Below are 16,507 nucleotides of genomic sequence, written 5' to 3' on the forward strand. Positions count from 1 at the left end.
TATGCGTTTATTTAGCAGTGTATGTGTACATTCAGCACTATGGGTGTTTATTTAGCAGTGTATGTGTACATTCAGCACTTTAAGTTGTCATTCAGCACTGTAGGTGTTTATTCAGCAGTGTATGTATATATTCAGCACTTTATGTGTTCATTCAGCAGTGCAGGTGTTTATTTAGAAGTGTATGTGTACATTCAGCACTTTATGTGTTCATTCAGCATTTTATGTGTTCATTCAGCAGAGTAGGTGTTCATTCCGCACTTTATGTGTTTATTGAGCAGTGTATGTGTACATTCAGCACGTTATGTGTTCATTCAGCACTGTATGCGTTTATTTAGCAGTGTATGTATATATTCAGCACTTTCTGTGTTCATTCAGCAGTGTAGGTGTTTATTTAGGAGTGTATGTGTACATTCAGCATTTTATGTTGTCATTCAGCACTGTAGGTATTTATTTAGCAGTATATGTGTGCATTCAGCATTTTATGTTGTTATTCAACACTGTAGGTGTTCATTCAGCCCAATATGTGTACACTCAGCACTTTATGTTGTCATTCAGCACTGTAGGTGTTTATTTAGCAGTATATGTGTGCATTCAGCATTTTATGTTGTTATTCAGCACTGTAGGTGTTCATTCAGCCCAATATGTGTACACTCAGCACTTTATGTTGTCATTCAGCACTGTATGCGTTTATTTAGTAGTGTATGTGTACATTCAGCACTATGGGTGTTTATTTAGCAGTGTATGTGTACATTCAGCACTATGGGTGTTTATTTAGCAGTGTATGTGTACATTCAGCACTTTAAGTTGTCATTCAGCACTGTATGTGTTTATTTAGCAGTGTATGTATATATTCAGCACTTTATGTGTTCATTCAGCAGTGCAGGTGTTTATTTAGCATTGTATGTGTACATTCAGCACTTTATGTGTTCATTCAGCAGTGCAGGTGTTTATTTAGAAGTGTATGTGTACATTCAGCACTTTATGTGTTCATTCAGCATTTTATGTGTTCATTCAGCAGAGTAGGTGTTCATTCCGCACTTTATGTGTTTATTCAGCAGTGTAGGTGTTTATTTAGCAGTGTATGTGTACATTCAGCACGTTATGTGTTCATTCAGCACTGTATGCGTTTATTTAGCAGTGTATGTATATATTCAGCACTTTCTGTGTTCATTCAGCAGTGTAGGTGTTTATTTAGGAGTGTATGTGTACATTCAGCATTTTATGTGTTCATTCAGCACTGTAGGTGTTTATTTAGCAGTGTATGTGTACATTCAGCATTTTATGCGTTCATTCAGCACTGTAGGTGTTCATTCAGCAGTGTATGTGCACATTCAGCACTTTATGTGTTCATTCAGCACTGTATGCGTTTATTTAGCAGTGTATGTGTACATTCAGCACTATGGGTGTTTATTTAGCAGCGTATGTGTACATCAGCACTTTATGTTGTCATTCAGCACTGTAGGTATTTATTTAGCAGTATATGTGTGCATTCAGCATTTTATGTTGTTATTCAGCACTGTAGGTGTTCATTCAGCCCAATATGTGTACACTCAGCACTTTATGTTGTCATTCAGCACTGTATGCGTTTATTTAGTAGTGTATGTGTACATTCAGCACTATGGGTGTTTATTTAGCAGCGTATGTGTACATCAGCACTTTATGTTGTCATTCAGCACTGTAGGTATTTATTTAGCAGTATATGTGTGCATTCAGCATTTTATGTTGTTATTCAGCACTGTAGGTGTTCATTCAGCCCAATATGTGTACACTCAGCACTTTATGTTGTCATTCAGCACTGTATGCGTTTATTTAGTAGTGTATGTGTACATTCAGCACTATGGGTGTTTATTTAGCAGTGTATGTGTACATTCAGCACTATGGGTGTTTATTTAGCAGTGTATGTGTACATTCAGCACTTTAAGTTGTCATTCAGCACTGTAGGTGTTTATTTAGCAGTGTATGTATATATTCAGCACTTTATGTGTTCATTCAGCAGTGCAGGTGTTTATTTAGCAGTGTATGTGTACATTCAGCACTTTATGTGTTCATTCAGCAGTGCAGGTGTTTATTTAGAAGTGTATGTGTACATTCAGCACTTTATGTGTTCATTCAGCATTTTATGTGTTCATTCAGCTGAGTAGGTGTTCATTCCGCACTTTATGTGTTTATTCAGCAGTGTAGGTGTTTATTTAGCAGTGTATGTGTACATTCAGCATTTTATGTGTTCATTCAGCACTGTATGCGTTTATTTAGCAGTGTATGTATATATTCAGCACTTTCTATGTTCATTCAGCAGTGTAGGTGTTTATTTAGGAGTGTATGTGTACATTAGGGCTGCCACGATTAGTCGACTAGTCACGATTATGTCGACTATTAAAATAGTCGACGACTAATTTAATAGTCGATTAGTCGTTTTTTTTTTTTTCTTTGTTTTTCTCTCCAAACTGCTGCGACTGCCTTTCTGTCCTGGACGCACATGCACAGTAGTGGAAACCGGGGTAGGTAGTGGACGACATCTCAGGACATATACAGACAGGCTCTGGTTTCATGGCTACCCCGCTACAGAACTCAAAAGTGTGGGATCACCAAGAAAATAAAAGTGAAACGCGTGCAATGCAATATCTGCAATGAAGAACTTGCCTTCCTCGGCAGCACAACCGCGATGCACGAGCACCTGAAAAGGAGGCATGTTGTGGCTGATTAAATGACGAAGAAGCTAAATTGCTATTTAGCTGCTAAAATTAGCGTAAACAGAGCGTTAACTTAGTACTTAACTTACTCATCTTGATAGCTTTAAAACAGAGGTCACTAATAGGCGGACCGCGATCCGGATCCGGACCCAGACGTTGTCACAAGTGCCGTCCCAAACCGATAAACTACAGAGAAGGATTTCATTCTGACAGTGGCTTCTGTTTTCAGTGCTTTTCGGTGCAGTAAACTCACAGATCAGTCATGTGTGGTGTAAAATCACCAAACGCTCTCCTCTGCCAATCAGATCTGTGCAGACCGCTGCCCTGTGTACGGTAATGTACACAATATCTGGACAGAGAGGCATTTTTTATTAATATACTTTTTTTTCATAATAGTTCAAACAACCTCACGGTTGAGATGTTTCATAAATGCCAGTGACTTATCCTTATTTTATACAGTTGTTTACACTTTATGCTAAACAGTAAAATAATTGTCTGTTACAACAAGCTGCATATTTCATTAAAGGTTTAATGAACTATGATTTTAATTGTTTTTATTTTTAGTTAGCATATAGCTGAAATCTAATGTTGGTATAAAAAAAATGTTGTATAATAGCAGCTGCATTCTATTGTGATAAACTGTGTATTATATTCAATTAACGTATGATCCGATTAGTCGACTAATCATAAAAAATAATCGGTGATTAGTCGACTATAAAAATAATCGTTTGTGGCAGCCCTAGTGTACATTCAGCATTTTATGTGTTCATTCAGCACTGTAGGTGTTTATTTAGCACTGTATGTGTACATTTAGCACTGTATGTGTTCATTCAGCAGTGTAGGTGTTTATTTAGTAGTGTATGTGTACATTCAGCATTTTATGTGTTCATTCAGCAGTGTAGGTGTTTATTTAGTAGTGTATGTGTTCATATAGCACTTTATGTGTTCATTCACCAGTGTATGTGTACATTCAGCACTTTATGTGTTCATTCAGCAGTGTAGGTGTTTATTTAGTAGTGTATGTGAACATTCAGCATTTTATGTGTTCATTCAGCAGAGTAGGTGTTCATTCCGCACTTTATGTGTTTATTCAGCAGTGTAGGTGTTTATTTAGCAGTGTATGTGTACATTCAGCACGTTATGTGTTCATTCAGCACTGTATGTGTTTATTTAGCAGTGTATGTATATATTCAGCACTTTCTGTGTTCATTCAGCAGTGTAGGTGTTTAATTAGGAGTGTATGTGTACATTCAGCATTTTATGTGTTCATTCAGCACTGTAGGTGTTTATTCAGCAGTGTATGTATATATTCAGCACTTTCTGTGTTCATTCAGCAGTGTAGGTGTTTATTTAGGAGTGTATGTGTACATTCAGCATTTTATGTGTTCATTCAGCACTGTAGGTGTTCATTCAGCAGTGTATGTGCACATTCAGCATTTTATGTGTTCATTCAGCACTGTTTTGTGTTTATTTAGCAGTGTATGTGTACATTCAGCATTTTATGTGTTCATTCAGCACTGTAGGTGTTCATTCAGCAGTGTATGTGCACATTCAGCACTTTATGTGTTCATTCAGCACTGTATGCGTTTATTTAGCAGTGTATGTGTACATTCAACACTATGGGTGTTTATTTAGCAGCGTATGTGTACATCAGCACTTTATGTTGTCATTCAGCACTGTAGGTATTTATTTAGCAGTATATGTGTGCATTCAGCATTTTATGTTGTTATTCAGCACTGTAGGTGTTCATTCAGCCCAATATGTGTACACTCAGCACTTTATGTTGTCATTCAGCACTCTATGCGTTTATTTAGTAGTGTATGTGTATATTCAGCATTTTATGTGTTCATTCAGCACTGTAGGTGTTTATTTAGCAGTGTATGTGCACATTCAGCACTTTATGTGTTCATTCTGCACTGTATGCGTTTATTTAGCAGTGTATGTGTACATTCAGCACTATGGGTGTTTATTTAGCAGCGTATGTGTACATCAGCACTTTATGTTGTCATTCAGCACTGTAGGTATTTATTTAGCAGTATATGTGTGCATTCAGCATTTTATGTTGTCATTCAGCACTGTAGGTGTTCATTCAGCCCAATATGTGTACACTCAGCACTTTATGTTGTCATTCAGCACTGTAGGTGTTTATTTAGCAGTATATGTGTGCATTCAGCATTTTATGTTGTCATTCAGCACTGTAGGTGTTCATTCAGCCCAATATGTGTACACTCAGCACTTTATGTTGTCATTCAGCACTGTAGGTGTTTATTTAGCAGTATATGTGTGCATTCAGCATTTTATGTTGTCATTCAGCACTGTAGGTGTTCATTCAGCCCAATATGTGTACACTCAGCACTTTATGTTGTCATTCAGCACTGTAGGTGTTTATTTAGCAGTATATGTGTGCATTCAGCATTTTATGTTGTCATTCAGCACTGTAGGTGTTCATTCAGCCCAATATGTGTACACTCAGCACTTTATGTTGTCATTCAGCACTGTATGCGTTTATTTAGCAGTGTATGTGTACATTCAGCACTTTAAGTTGTCATTCAGCACTGTATGTGTTTATTTAGCAGTGTATGTATATATTCAGCACTTTATGTGTTCATTCAGCAGTGCAGGTGTTTATTTAGCATTGTATGTGTACATTCAGCACTTTATGTGTTCATTCAGCAGTGCAGGTGTTTATTTAGAAGTGTATGTGTACATTCAGCACTTTATGTGTTCATTCAGCATTTTATGTGTTCATTCAGCAGAGTAGGTGTTCATTCCGCACTTTATGTGTTTATTCAGCAGTGTAGGTGTTTATTTAGCAGTGTATGTGTACATTCAGCACGTTATGTGTTCATTCAGCAGTGTATGCGTTTATTTAGCAGTGTATGTATATATTCAGCACTTTCTGTGTTCATTCAGCAGTGTAGGTGTTTATTTAGCAGTGTATGTGTACATTCAGCACTATGGGTGTTTATGTAGCAGTGTATGTGTACATTCAGCACTTTAAGTTGTCATTCAGCACTGTAGGTGTTTATTTAGCAGTGTATGTATATATTCAGCACTTTATGTGTTCATTCAGCAGTGCAGGTGTTTATTTAGAAGTGTATGTGTACATTCAGCACTTTATGTGTTCATTCAGCATTTTATGTGTTCATTCAGCAGAGTAGGTGTTCATTCCGCACTTTATGTGTTTATTCAGCAGTGTAGGTGTTTATTTAGCAGTGTATGTGCACATTCAGCACTTTATGTGTTCATTCTGCACTGTATGCATTTATTTAGCAGTGTATGTGTACATTCAGCACTATGGGTGTTTATTTAGCAGCGTATGTGTACATCAGCACTTTATGTTGTCATTCAGCACTGTCATTCCGCATTCAGTGTGTTTATTCAGCAGTGTAGGTGTTTATTTAGCAGTGTATGTGTACATTCAGCACGTTATGTGTTCATTCAGCACTGTATGCGTTTATTTAGCAGTGTATGTATATATTCAGCACTTTCTGTGTTCATTCAGCAGTGTAGGTGTTTAATTAGGAGTGTATGTGTACATTCAGCATTTTATGTGTTCATTCAGCACTGTAGGTGTTTATTTAGCAGTGTATGTGTACATTTAACACTGTATGTGTTCATTCAGCAGTGTAGGTGTTTATTTAGTAGTGTATGTGTACATTCAGCATTTTATGTGTTCATTCAGCAGTGTAGGTGTTTATTTAGTAGTGTATGTGTTCATATAGCACTTTATGTGTTCATTCAGCAGTGTATGTGTACATTCAGCACTTTATGTGTTCATTCAGCAGTGTAGGTGTTAATTTAGTAGTGTATGTGTACATTCAGCATTTTATGTGTTCATTCAACAGTGTATGTGTTCATTCAGCACTGTAGGTGTTCATTCAGCACTATATGTGTACATTCAGCACTTCACGTAGTCATTCAGCACTGTAGGTATTTATTTAGCAGCATATGTGTACATTCTTTATGTTGTCACTCAACACTGTAGGGGTTCATTCAGCCCAATATGTGTACACTCAGCACTTTATGTTGTCATTTAGCACTGTATGCGTTTATTTAGCAGTGTATGTGTACATTTAGCACTATAGGTGTTTATTTAGCAGTGTATGTGTACATTTAGCACTATAGGTGTTTATTTAGCACTGCATGTGTACATTCAGCACTTTATGTGTTCATTCAGCATTTTATGTGTTCATTCAGCAGTGTAGGTGTTCATTCCGCACTTTGTGTTTATTCAGCAGTGTAGGTGTTTATTTAGCAGTGTATGTGTACATTCAGCACTTTATGTGTTCATTCAGCACTGTATGCGTTTATTTAGCAGTGTATGTGTACATTCAGCACTATAGGTGTTTATTTAGCAGTGTATGTGTACATTCAGCACTTTACAGTTTTTCTCAATTGGTTTGGTACATTTTTCAGATCAGAAATTCTCAAAACAGTTCATTCAATCTCCACGTCTCCGTTTCACTTGTGCACATCACAATTGCATTTCTCATTGTTTTTAACCTTTTGAAAATGTCATTCATTTGTCATTCATGCAAATGGACATGTACAATTTTCAGCTGTTTTTTGCATTATCCATTGGTAATGTTGTGCTCAACAAAATGTGTTGTACTGAATATCTATGCAATTGTTTTACCCTCCAAAATATTTAGGCTTTAGGTCATTGCCTAGATCATTACATGCAAAAGTGCTGAACAGGTTGTCATAATCTCTCAGGCATAATTTATACATTTCTATAAAACTTTTTTTGGTAAAGTTGATAAAATCCTGGTCTTACAATGGCTGAAGCTGGTCGCTCGGTGCAGCCAAATATTGAAAGAACAACTTTGTCTTAGATCGTTCAAAAGCATTGTAAGGGAAGATATTCAGTGTAACGTGAATGAAAACGTGGCCCATCAGAGAGATTAACTAAAATTCCTTAAGTTGTTGTCTCAGGTTGTTCTGAATGCTTACTGTAAGTTTCTAATTTTGCATTTTTTTCTTTGTGTTATGTACAGAGTGCTGCCAAACAGTTGTCTGTCTTTCCTGAATTTCTGTAATTTTTTTGTCAACAAATTGCAGTGCAAACAATAAAGTAAACGAATATTACTCAGAATTTTTGTTTACAGTCAAATTTCTTGCTTTCAGTCTCCCACATACAGTCATGATTTACTATGTTTTGTGTTGTTTTTTGTGTATTTTGTGTGTGACACATACAGTTTTAATTGATTTGATTTTAATCAAAAGCTTGTTTCCATCAGAATATACTTACACTGCACACTGTTGACAACATGACTAAGTATTTTGACTGCCTTGTTCATAGGCAATGACACAGACTAAGCATTCTGCTGACACTGACAAGTGCCACTGAAGCAAAAACAAAGAATTCTGAGTGAAGTGCTTTTGCAGGTATTTCATTGAGTTTTGCTGTTTGCACTAACTGTTTTGAGAAACGCAGTTGTTGTGATGCCAATGTAAATCATGATGTGAAAAATGAACCAAATCGACTAAGAAAAACTGTATGTTGTCATTCAGCACTGTATGCGTTTATTTAGTAGTGTATGTGTACATTCAGCACTATGGGTGTTTATTTAGCAGTGTATGTGTACATTCAGCACTATGGGTGTTTATTTAGCAATGTATGTGTACATTCAGCACACTATGTTGTCATTCAGCACTGTAGGTGTTCATTCAAACCTATATGTGAACATTCAGCACTTTATGTTGTCATTCAGCACTGTATGCGTTTATTTAGTAGTGTATGTGTACATTCAGCACTATGGGTGTTTATTTAGCAATGTATGCGTACATTCAGCACACTATGTTGTCATTCAGCACTGTAGGTGTTCATTCAAACCTATATGTGAACATTCAGCACTTTATGTTGTCATTCAGCAGTGCAGGTGTTTATTTAGCAGTGTTTGTGTACATTTAGCACTGTAGGTGTTTATTTAGCAGTGTAGGTGTTCATTCAACAGTGTATGTGATCATTCAGCACTTTATGTATATTCAGCAGTATGGGTGTTTATTCAGCACTGTATGTGTTCATTCAGCACTGTATGTGTTCATTCAGCACTGTATGTGTTCATTCAGCACTGTATGTGTTTATTTAGCACTGTATGTGTTCATTCAGCACTGTATGTGTTTATTCAGCACTGTATGTGTTTATTTAGCACTGTATGTGTTTATTCAGCACTGTATGTGTTCATTCAGCACTGTATGTGCTCATTAAGCACTGTATGTGCTCATTAAGCACTGTATGTGCTCATTCAGCACTGTATGTGCTCATTCAGCACTTTATGTATATTCCACAGTGAATGTGTTCATTCAGCACTGTATGTGTTTATTCAGCACTGTATGTGTTTATTCAGCACTGTATGTGTTTATTCAGCACTGTATGTGTTTATTTAGCACTGTATGTATTCATTCAGCACTGTATGTATTCATTCAGCACTGTATGTGCTCATTCAGCACTGTATGTGTTCATTCAGCACTGTATGTGCTCATTAAGCACTGTATGTGCTCATTCAGCACTGTATGTGCTCATTCAGCACTTTATGTATATTCAGCAGTATGGGTGTTCATTCTGCACTGTATGTGCTCATTCAGCTCTGTATGTATTCATTCAGCACTGTATGTATTCATTCAGCACTGTATGTTTTCATTCAGCACTGTATGTATTCATTCAGCACTGTATGTGCTCATTCAGCACTGTATGTATTCATTCAGCACTGTATGCGCTCATTCAGCACTTTATGTATATTCAGCAGTATGGGTGTTTATTCAGCACTGTATGTGTTTATTCAGCACTGTATGTGTTTATTCAGCACTGTATGTGTTCATTCAGCACTGTATGTATTCATTCAGAACTGTATGTATTCATTCAGCACTGTATATGTTCATTCAGCACTGTATGTATTCATTCAGCACTGTATGTGTTCATTCTGCACTGTATGTGCTCATTCAGCTCTGTATGTATTCATTCAGCACTGTATGTATTCATTCAGCACTGTATGTGTTCATTCAGCACTGTATGTGCTCATTAAGCACTGTATGTGCTCATTCAGCACTGTATGTGCTCATTAAGCACTGTATGTATTCATTCAGCACTGTATGCGCTCATTCAGCACTTTATGTATATTCAGCAGTATGGGTGTTTATTCAGCACTGTATGTGTTTATTCAGCACTGTATGTGTTCATTCAGCACTGTATGTATTCATTCAGAACTGTATGTATTCATTCAGCACTGTATATGTTCATTCAGCACTGTATGTATTCATTCAGCACTGTATGTGTTCATTCTGCACTGTATGTGCTCATTCAGCTCTGTATGTGTTTATTTAGCACTGTATGTATTCATTCAGCACTGTATGTGTTCATTCAGCACTGTATGTATTCATTCAGCGCTGTATGTGTTCATTCAGCACTGTATGTGCTCATTCAGCACTTTATGTATATTCAACAGTGAATGTGTTCGTTCAGCACTGTATGTGTTTATTCAGCACTGTAACGTTATGTGTTTATTCAGCACTGTATGTGTTCATTCAGCACCGTATGTGTTTATTTAGCATTGTATGTGTTTAATCAGCACTGTATGTGTTCATTCAGCACTGTATGTGTTCATTCAGCACTGTATGTGTTTATTTAGCACTGTATGTGTTTAATCAGCACTGTATGTGTTCATTCAGCACTGTATGTGTTCATTCAGCACTGTATGTGTTTATTTAGCACTGTATGTGTTTATTTAGCACTGTATGTGTTTAATCAGCAGGGTAGTTGTTCATTCAGCACTGTATGTGTTCATTCAGCAGTGTATGTGTGTAATCAGCACTGTAGGTGTTCATTCAGCACTTTATGTATATTCAGTAGTGTGTTTGTTCATTCAGCACTGTAGTTTGAATATATATTTTTTGGTTTAGAGAATTTTTTCTTGAGGTAACTTTCCAAACACAGTGACTCTTTAGACAGTCTGCTGACTCAGTCTGAACCAGAGAAGTGAGAATGGAAATGTGTCTACTTCCATCCTGTTACCCAGTGTCCTATCTCGGTTTTCTCACTGCACACTTCCCCTTTATGTCGTTCTCTAACACGCATACACACAAACTGCTACTGTCTTGTGAAATGCATGCGTTATTCTTAATCTTAATTGATCAAAATAATGAAATAATTTTACTGCTTTGCTTTTTTCAGTGAAATCTATGTTTTAACATTAAAACAACTGGAATAACATTGATCTTAACAACTGGAATACTCTTTTTCTAATGGAATTTACACCAGGGACAGATGAGTGTTCTTGTGCCCTCAAGATTTCTCTCATGGTGAAGAGAGCCTTTGACCAGGAAGGAGGCAGTCATTCAGTCAGTCCTGATCACCTATATACACCACTATGTCTGGCCTGGACCCTTACCAGTACATTGTTGTAAGTTCAACAAAATTTTCCATTTACTGTAATAACTCAACATTTCTCACATTCACGCACTTTAGGTCTGTGGAAACATGCTTGGTAGGTGTAAAAAAGTGATTGCTTTTGCTAATAGATTCTTTCATGCGAACATGGCAACTACTTTTGTATTTCATTCATTGGAACAGATGTCAGTTGCTCAGTAACAAAAGGCACTTCTGACAACACAGATGTTTTAATGAGTACCTTTATTTACTATGGCCTCCAAATAATGGTGTAACCTTGTACAGTTATTCCTAACAGCAGCGCAAACTGGAGATAGGGGTCACATTATAAATATATGTAAAATGTATCCAAATGTACATTTTATCATGAGAATAAAAATAAATAGTATGCTATTAAAGCAACAAATAAAAAAGTAATACCATTGTTACACTTTTAATTTGATATACTATTTCATAATGTGTAATAGTTTCTGCAGTTTCATAAAGTAAGAAAACTGCATTTACCTTGCCACTGGTGAATAGATTTACATGAAAGTTACATACTGTGAACTGTAAAACACGGCATAAGCAAAATAGGACTGTAAATCAGGCCAGTTTCAAACTCCTCAAAGCATTTTTGACCTAGTCCAACACAGTGTGGTAACACACATCAGCCACTTCCTGATAATATGCTACTTTTACAAATTTGCCTTCATTTTTCAGAGACAGTCATTCTCATGATTGCACATTAGTAACACTGCTCTCCCCTAGTTTTTATGCTCAGTTTGCTACACTATACACTTGTGTGCTCCTGCTAGACAGAGAAATAACATCAGGCCAGGAAAGTGAGTGGAAATCTGTTCTAGACAAAAAGCTAACCGTAACAGTATTCAAAATGTTTACCTATTCATGCATGCCTCTGCTTTATATAGAGTGCGTCTGCTAAAACATGTGCCACTAATCCGTTTGAACATTAACCAGTAAGACCGTCGCTGATGTGTGTTCACACTTCTTACTAGTGCTGCAACCCTCCTTTCATGTACAGTGGACTGAAAAATGGCAGATTTTTCATAAATTAAATTGTAAGAAGTGTTTGCAAATACACAAATTATGGCATGCGCACACTGTATTGTTTTTTCTGTCAGTAGTTTTTTAACACGCTATTTGTTTCCAAATGAATGTCACATTTAAGTAGTTTCAATTAAAAATGTCATTTTTTTATCTTCTTGCTAAAAATGCTTTCCTTATATTATGCTATATATTACAATATCTGAGGATATAAACCATTTAGTGTGATCTGGAGGGGCAAATACTTTTCACAACACTGTAAACTGTAAAACAAAATGGCTGCTGAAAAAAAAACTCAATAAACTCAACTTAAAGTTTTGTGTTCTATTAACTAAACGTTTTAAGGTAACACACTTGCTAATTGTTCTAATCTGAAGTAATTATTTTAATCTGAACTGTGCAAAAGTACACAAATCCATTTATATCAGAAATTTGAGTGTTTTTACCTGAAAAAAGCACCACATATGATTTGAAAAAATAAATATAAATACAGTAAAACGTAACAAGGAATTCTTATTTTTAACTAAGTATGTTATATCCTGTGAGCCAAGCTGAAGAACAAAGTGTAGTTCTTGTTAGTGTAAATGCACATTATGCAAGTTATTTTAAATAAACATTTAAATGCAGTGTAAACATTTACTCATGTTACTCTGTTCAAATAATGTATTTGAAAACCATTTAAATGCTGGTCAATTCAGTTTTCATCACTTACACTGTTGTGTATGTGTGTGTGGTCTTTTAAGGTGGAGCAGCAGTACTCCCACAAGTTGAAAGTGATAGTACTACGGGCAGAAAATGTCACTAAAGGAGCTCTGGGTGATTTGCGTGAGTTATGAAACATGTTTTTGTAGCATTATACATTTTTTTGCACATCAAAAGATGTTAGCCCCAATGCTCTGGATGACTTAAGTATGGTCATGGGCAGAGATGCATTTTAGGACATGACATTTAAAGAGCAATAAAATGGAAAATATTAATTAAAAGGTACATTTTAAATGATATCAGCTGATAATAGTGCAACTACCATCAGTATTTAGTACAAAAGTTTTGCAACTATAAAGAAATCTGCAAAAAAATTTGAGAAAAATCTGATTTACACCTTTTCCCTTTCCCAAAGGATTCTCTATCAAACCAAGACGTTTGGTCCATAAAGTCTGCTTTTTAGGTTTTGCACTACAGTGATAATGGAGCAATTTAAAATAATGTTAAAGATTATCAGTAATACTTGCTGGTTTGGCACACAGAATATGATTATTTTGACAGTACTTCTCAAGATGAATGTGGAACAGAGAGGTTTCAGTACTAACAATGTAGGTGATAAACAGGTGATTTGAATCAATACTCAGTTTATGATGAGAAGAAAGACAGTTCATGATTATGGTAGTGGAGGTGTGTAGACTAGGAGTGGAAAAGTAAATCTATATATATATATATATATAAAACAATAAAGGTTTCTCAATCTTCACTGCAATAAATACGTTTAATCAGGACTAGTTATATAATCTGCATAATAAAATGTGGTTGATCAGTGTTAAAAAGTGATAACGACACAGTATGTCAATTAAGCTCAGTAAAATATCTAGTGTAATGTTATAAGTCTTTTATACATAAAAGCCCAGTAACAGTGAATATTATCACTCAAAACAAAAAGGCAAACCTTCATTTGCTTGTGATCCTTACAATTTCAGTGCAAAACTCAAGAGCTTAACTTTTAGGCTAATAGGAAAATAGTCTGAATTGCTATTTTTTGCTGAATTGTTCTTTTAATTTAGTAGATTAACTATAAAAACATGTAGTTCAGTAAAATATTTGTAGAATGCTTTAAGGTATTCTCTTTCTGTTCATTGACTACTGCTTTATATTTGTAAAAAGCAGCTGTCCTTTATTTTGTGTCAAAAAATAATAAATTTAACTTAATTTAATAAAACAACATCACACAGACTGTAATATGTTTTGCATACACAATAAAGATAAAAAAGGTTGTTTTTTTTACTTGTACCTTAACTTTTCTACTTCAAAGATTAAAGCTGTTTCCTATTATTTTATTTGCTTGTGCTTATAGTGGACACTCCAGACCCCTATGTGGAGCTTTTTATTCCCACGGCTCCTGAGAGCAGGAAGAGAACCCAGCATATAGATAACAACATTAACCCAGAGTGGAATGAAAACTTCGAATTCATACTGGATCCCAACCAGGACAATGTTTTGGAGGTAGCAATTAACAGTTTCATTAGTTAATTTTAGCTTCATTCATTTTAGTAACTTGTTCTGGTCTGACTGCTAATTGCCTGATGTAGGTAGTACATTATAACCACTAAAAATGACCAGTCTGACTAATACTGTAATACTGTTTATGTGCATTGTTTTCAGTTGACTTTAATGGACGCTAATTATGTGATGGATGAAACTTTGGGTTCAGCATCATATAACATTTCCAAACTCAGAGTGGGACAAACGGAATTAGTTTCATTTCTAATAGGAAAGGTAAGAACTTTTCTCTCTTTTTTTTTTTTTTGGTTAGTTTTTGGCTAAAGTTTCTGTGGAATACCATATTCTACGACATAAGTCATACTTTGTTTACATTTTGAATTGCAGTGATTCACATCACACTAATTGTCATTGTTTTGTTTTCACAGGCAACAAATGTGTACTTAGAGCTGAGTGTGGAGGTGTGGTATGTATCCTGGCAAATGTGACACAGTTCTCAAAGCTCTGCTGGTCTTGCCGAATTGCAAAAAATGGCTCCAGGAAGCCAATAAGTGTTTGTTTTTTTGATGTGTGTCAGGAAAGCTATTGTAGTCATTGATAAAACAAAGAGAAGGAACCCTCTCACACTCTGCATTGTTGGTGTTGGCACTGATGGTAATGCTGCGTCATTACATCTGGAATGTTTTGAATCTCAGGCTAGCAGTAGGCTCCAATCTCACAGCTGAGTGGGTGATGTCAGTGATGGATGCGACTAGTGTCTGTGTCAGAGACCACAGGATCCACCCTGATGCATTTCTCAGACCTAGCCAGTCTGACACTGTTGAGCTGTCAGGCACAGTGGCGTTGAGGACTTCACATTTACACAATTTATTTTTACCAATATGTGTTTGGTAAATAAGGTTTGCATTTTTTAGTTTCTCAATGCAGCTAAAAGACTTGAATGTCTTTTTATAGACATTATAGTTTTAACAGTGTGTCATAAGGTATTTAAGAGAAGTGTGTATGTGATATCTTGTGAGGCATGTAGATTTCACAATGCTCATTGGTGAGGTATAAGTTTCCATTGCGTGCTAGCTACATTAATCTCATAGCTCCAGCGCAAATCTAAAGAAGAAACCTCCGGACACCAAGCACGCCTTGACTGACTGTACCACATTTAGAGTACGGGGGAAAACTGTCACACAACTATGTCTTTAGCGTAATGAATAACACAAATGACGGAACATATTTAGAGCGTACCTGTGAGTGATAGTACACAGCTAGTAAGCAAACTCTCATGTGAAAGCTAACCCCCATGTGTGTGATGTTTCTTATACATCAACCTCAATGGCCTTCTAGTCTAAACCCATGTCATTTGAATAAGTAGTATTTACCCGATGCCACAACTCAAGACCAGCCAACCATAATAGGAGGCCCCTGTCTCATTCACTATGCTTGTACCTAATACATGCAGTGTACAGCATAAAACTGTTTGTTGGAAAAATCTCACCTCACTTATATGTAGCCTGTCTTTTCCCAGCTCTGCCATGGATCTGCGCTTCAGCCTGGCTCTGTGTGACAAGGAGAAACTGTACAGGCAGCGCCGCAGAGACAGAGTCATGCTGGGCATTAAGAAGCTTCTGAATATGGAGAAACCTTGCTTCCTGCCTTCCTCCCCTCGAGAAGTATGTTATTTACTTGTCACAAAATCATACATGCATTCCTGGTATTAAGAAAGTGTAACTTTGGAATGAAATGGATTGGGATCTGTTTAGGTTTGATGGCTTCAGTCCATTTAGATACTGTGAAGATCCGCCATACCATATGCATGCCTTCCCCTATACCTCATTTAAACAAACCCCTTGTAAAAACGGTTGTTAACTTAAGCTAAAGCATACTTTAGTGCTTATGATTTCTATATTTTTTAATGCCAGATTGATTTTATTGACCCAGTATTTTTGCTTACATTTACTGAATTCCTAGCAGGGCTGCACAGCATATGGTTTATGCATCATTATTGCAGTATAGGCATGCTATAAAAAGTTCATTATGATGTTTAGTTCAGGTAACTCTTAAACTGACAAAATCCTGGTAGTTCAGGAAGGCTGTTTCATAGAGTACATAGCTGATTTATAAATGATTCAACTGTCTATCATTTACCCATTCAGAACAACTTGTGCAACATATATCAGAG

At 36.2% G+C, this 16,507-nt stretch overlaps 1 protein-coding gene across 2 annotated transcripts in view; it reads left to right on the top strand.

The window, feature by feature from the left end:
- Positions 1–16,507, top strand: part of pla2g4ab (phospholipase A2, group IVAb (cytosolic, calcium-dependent)) — a 32,900-nt gene that overhangs the window by 2,948 nt on the left and 13,445 nt on the right. For both annotated transcript variants that reach the window (XM_007245416.4, XM_015604817.3), the window contains 6 exons: positions 10,951–11,092; positions 12,870–12,951; positions 14,189–14,337; positions 14,497–14,610; positions 14,763–14,800; positions 15,854–15,998. In XM_007245416.4, coding sequence (XP_007245478.3) covers positions 11,060–11,092; positions 12,870–12,951; positions 14,189–14,337; positions 14,497–14,610; positions 14,763–14,800; positions 15,854–15,998 — 561 coding nt within the window. In that variant the 5' untranslated portion in view covers positions 10,951–11,059. The remainder of the gene's footprint in view (positions 1–10,950; positions 11,093–12,869; positions 12,952–14,188; positions 14,338–14,496; positions 14,611–14,762; positions 14,801–15,853; positions 15,999–16,507) is intronic.

This window comes from Astyanax mexicanus, chromosome 1 (genome assembly GCF_023375975.1).
Source record: "Astyanax mexicanus isolate ESR-SI-001 chromosome 1, AstMex3_surface, whole genome shotgun sequence".
In the NCBI taxonomy this organism is placed as follows: Eukaryota; Metazoa; Chordata; class Actinopteri; order Characiformes; family Acestrorhamphidae; genus Astyanax; species Astyanax mexicanus.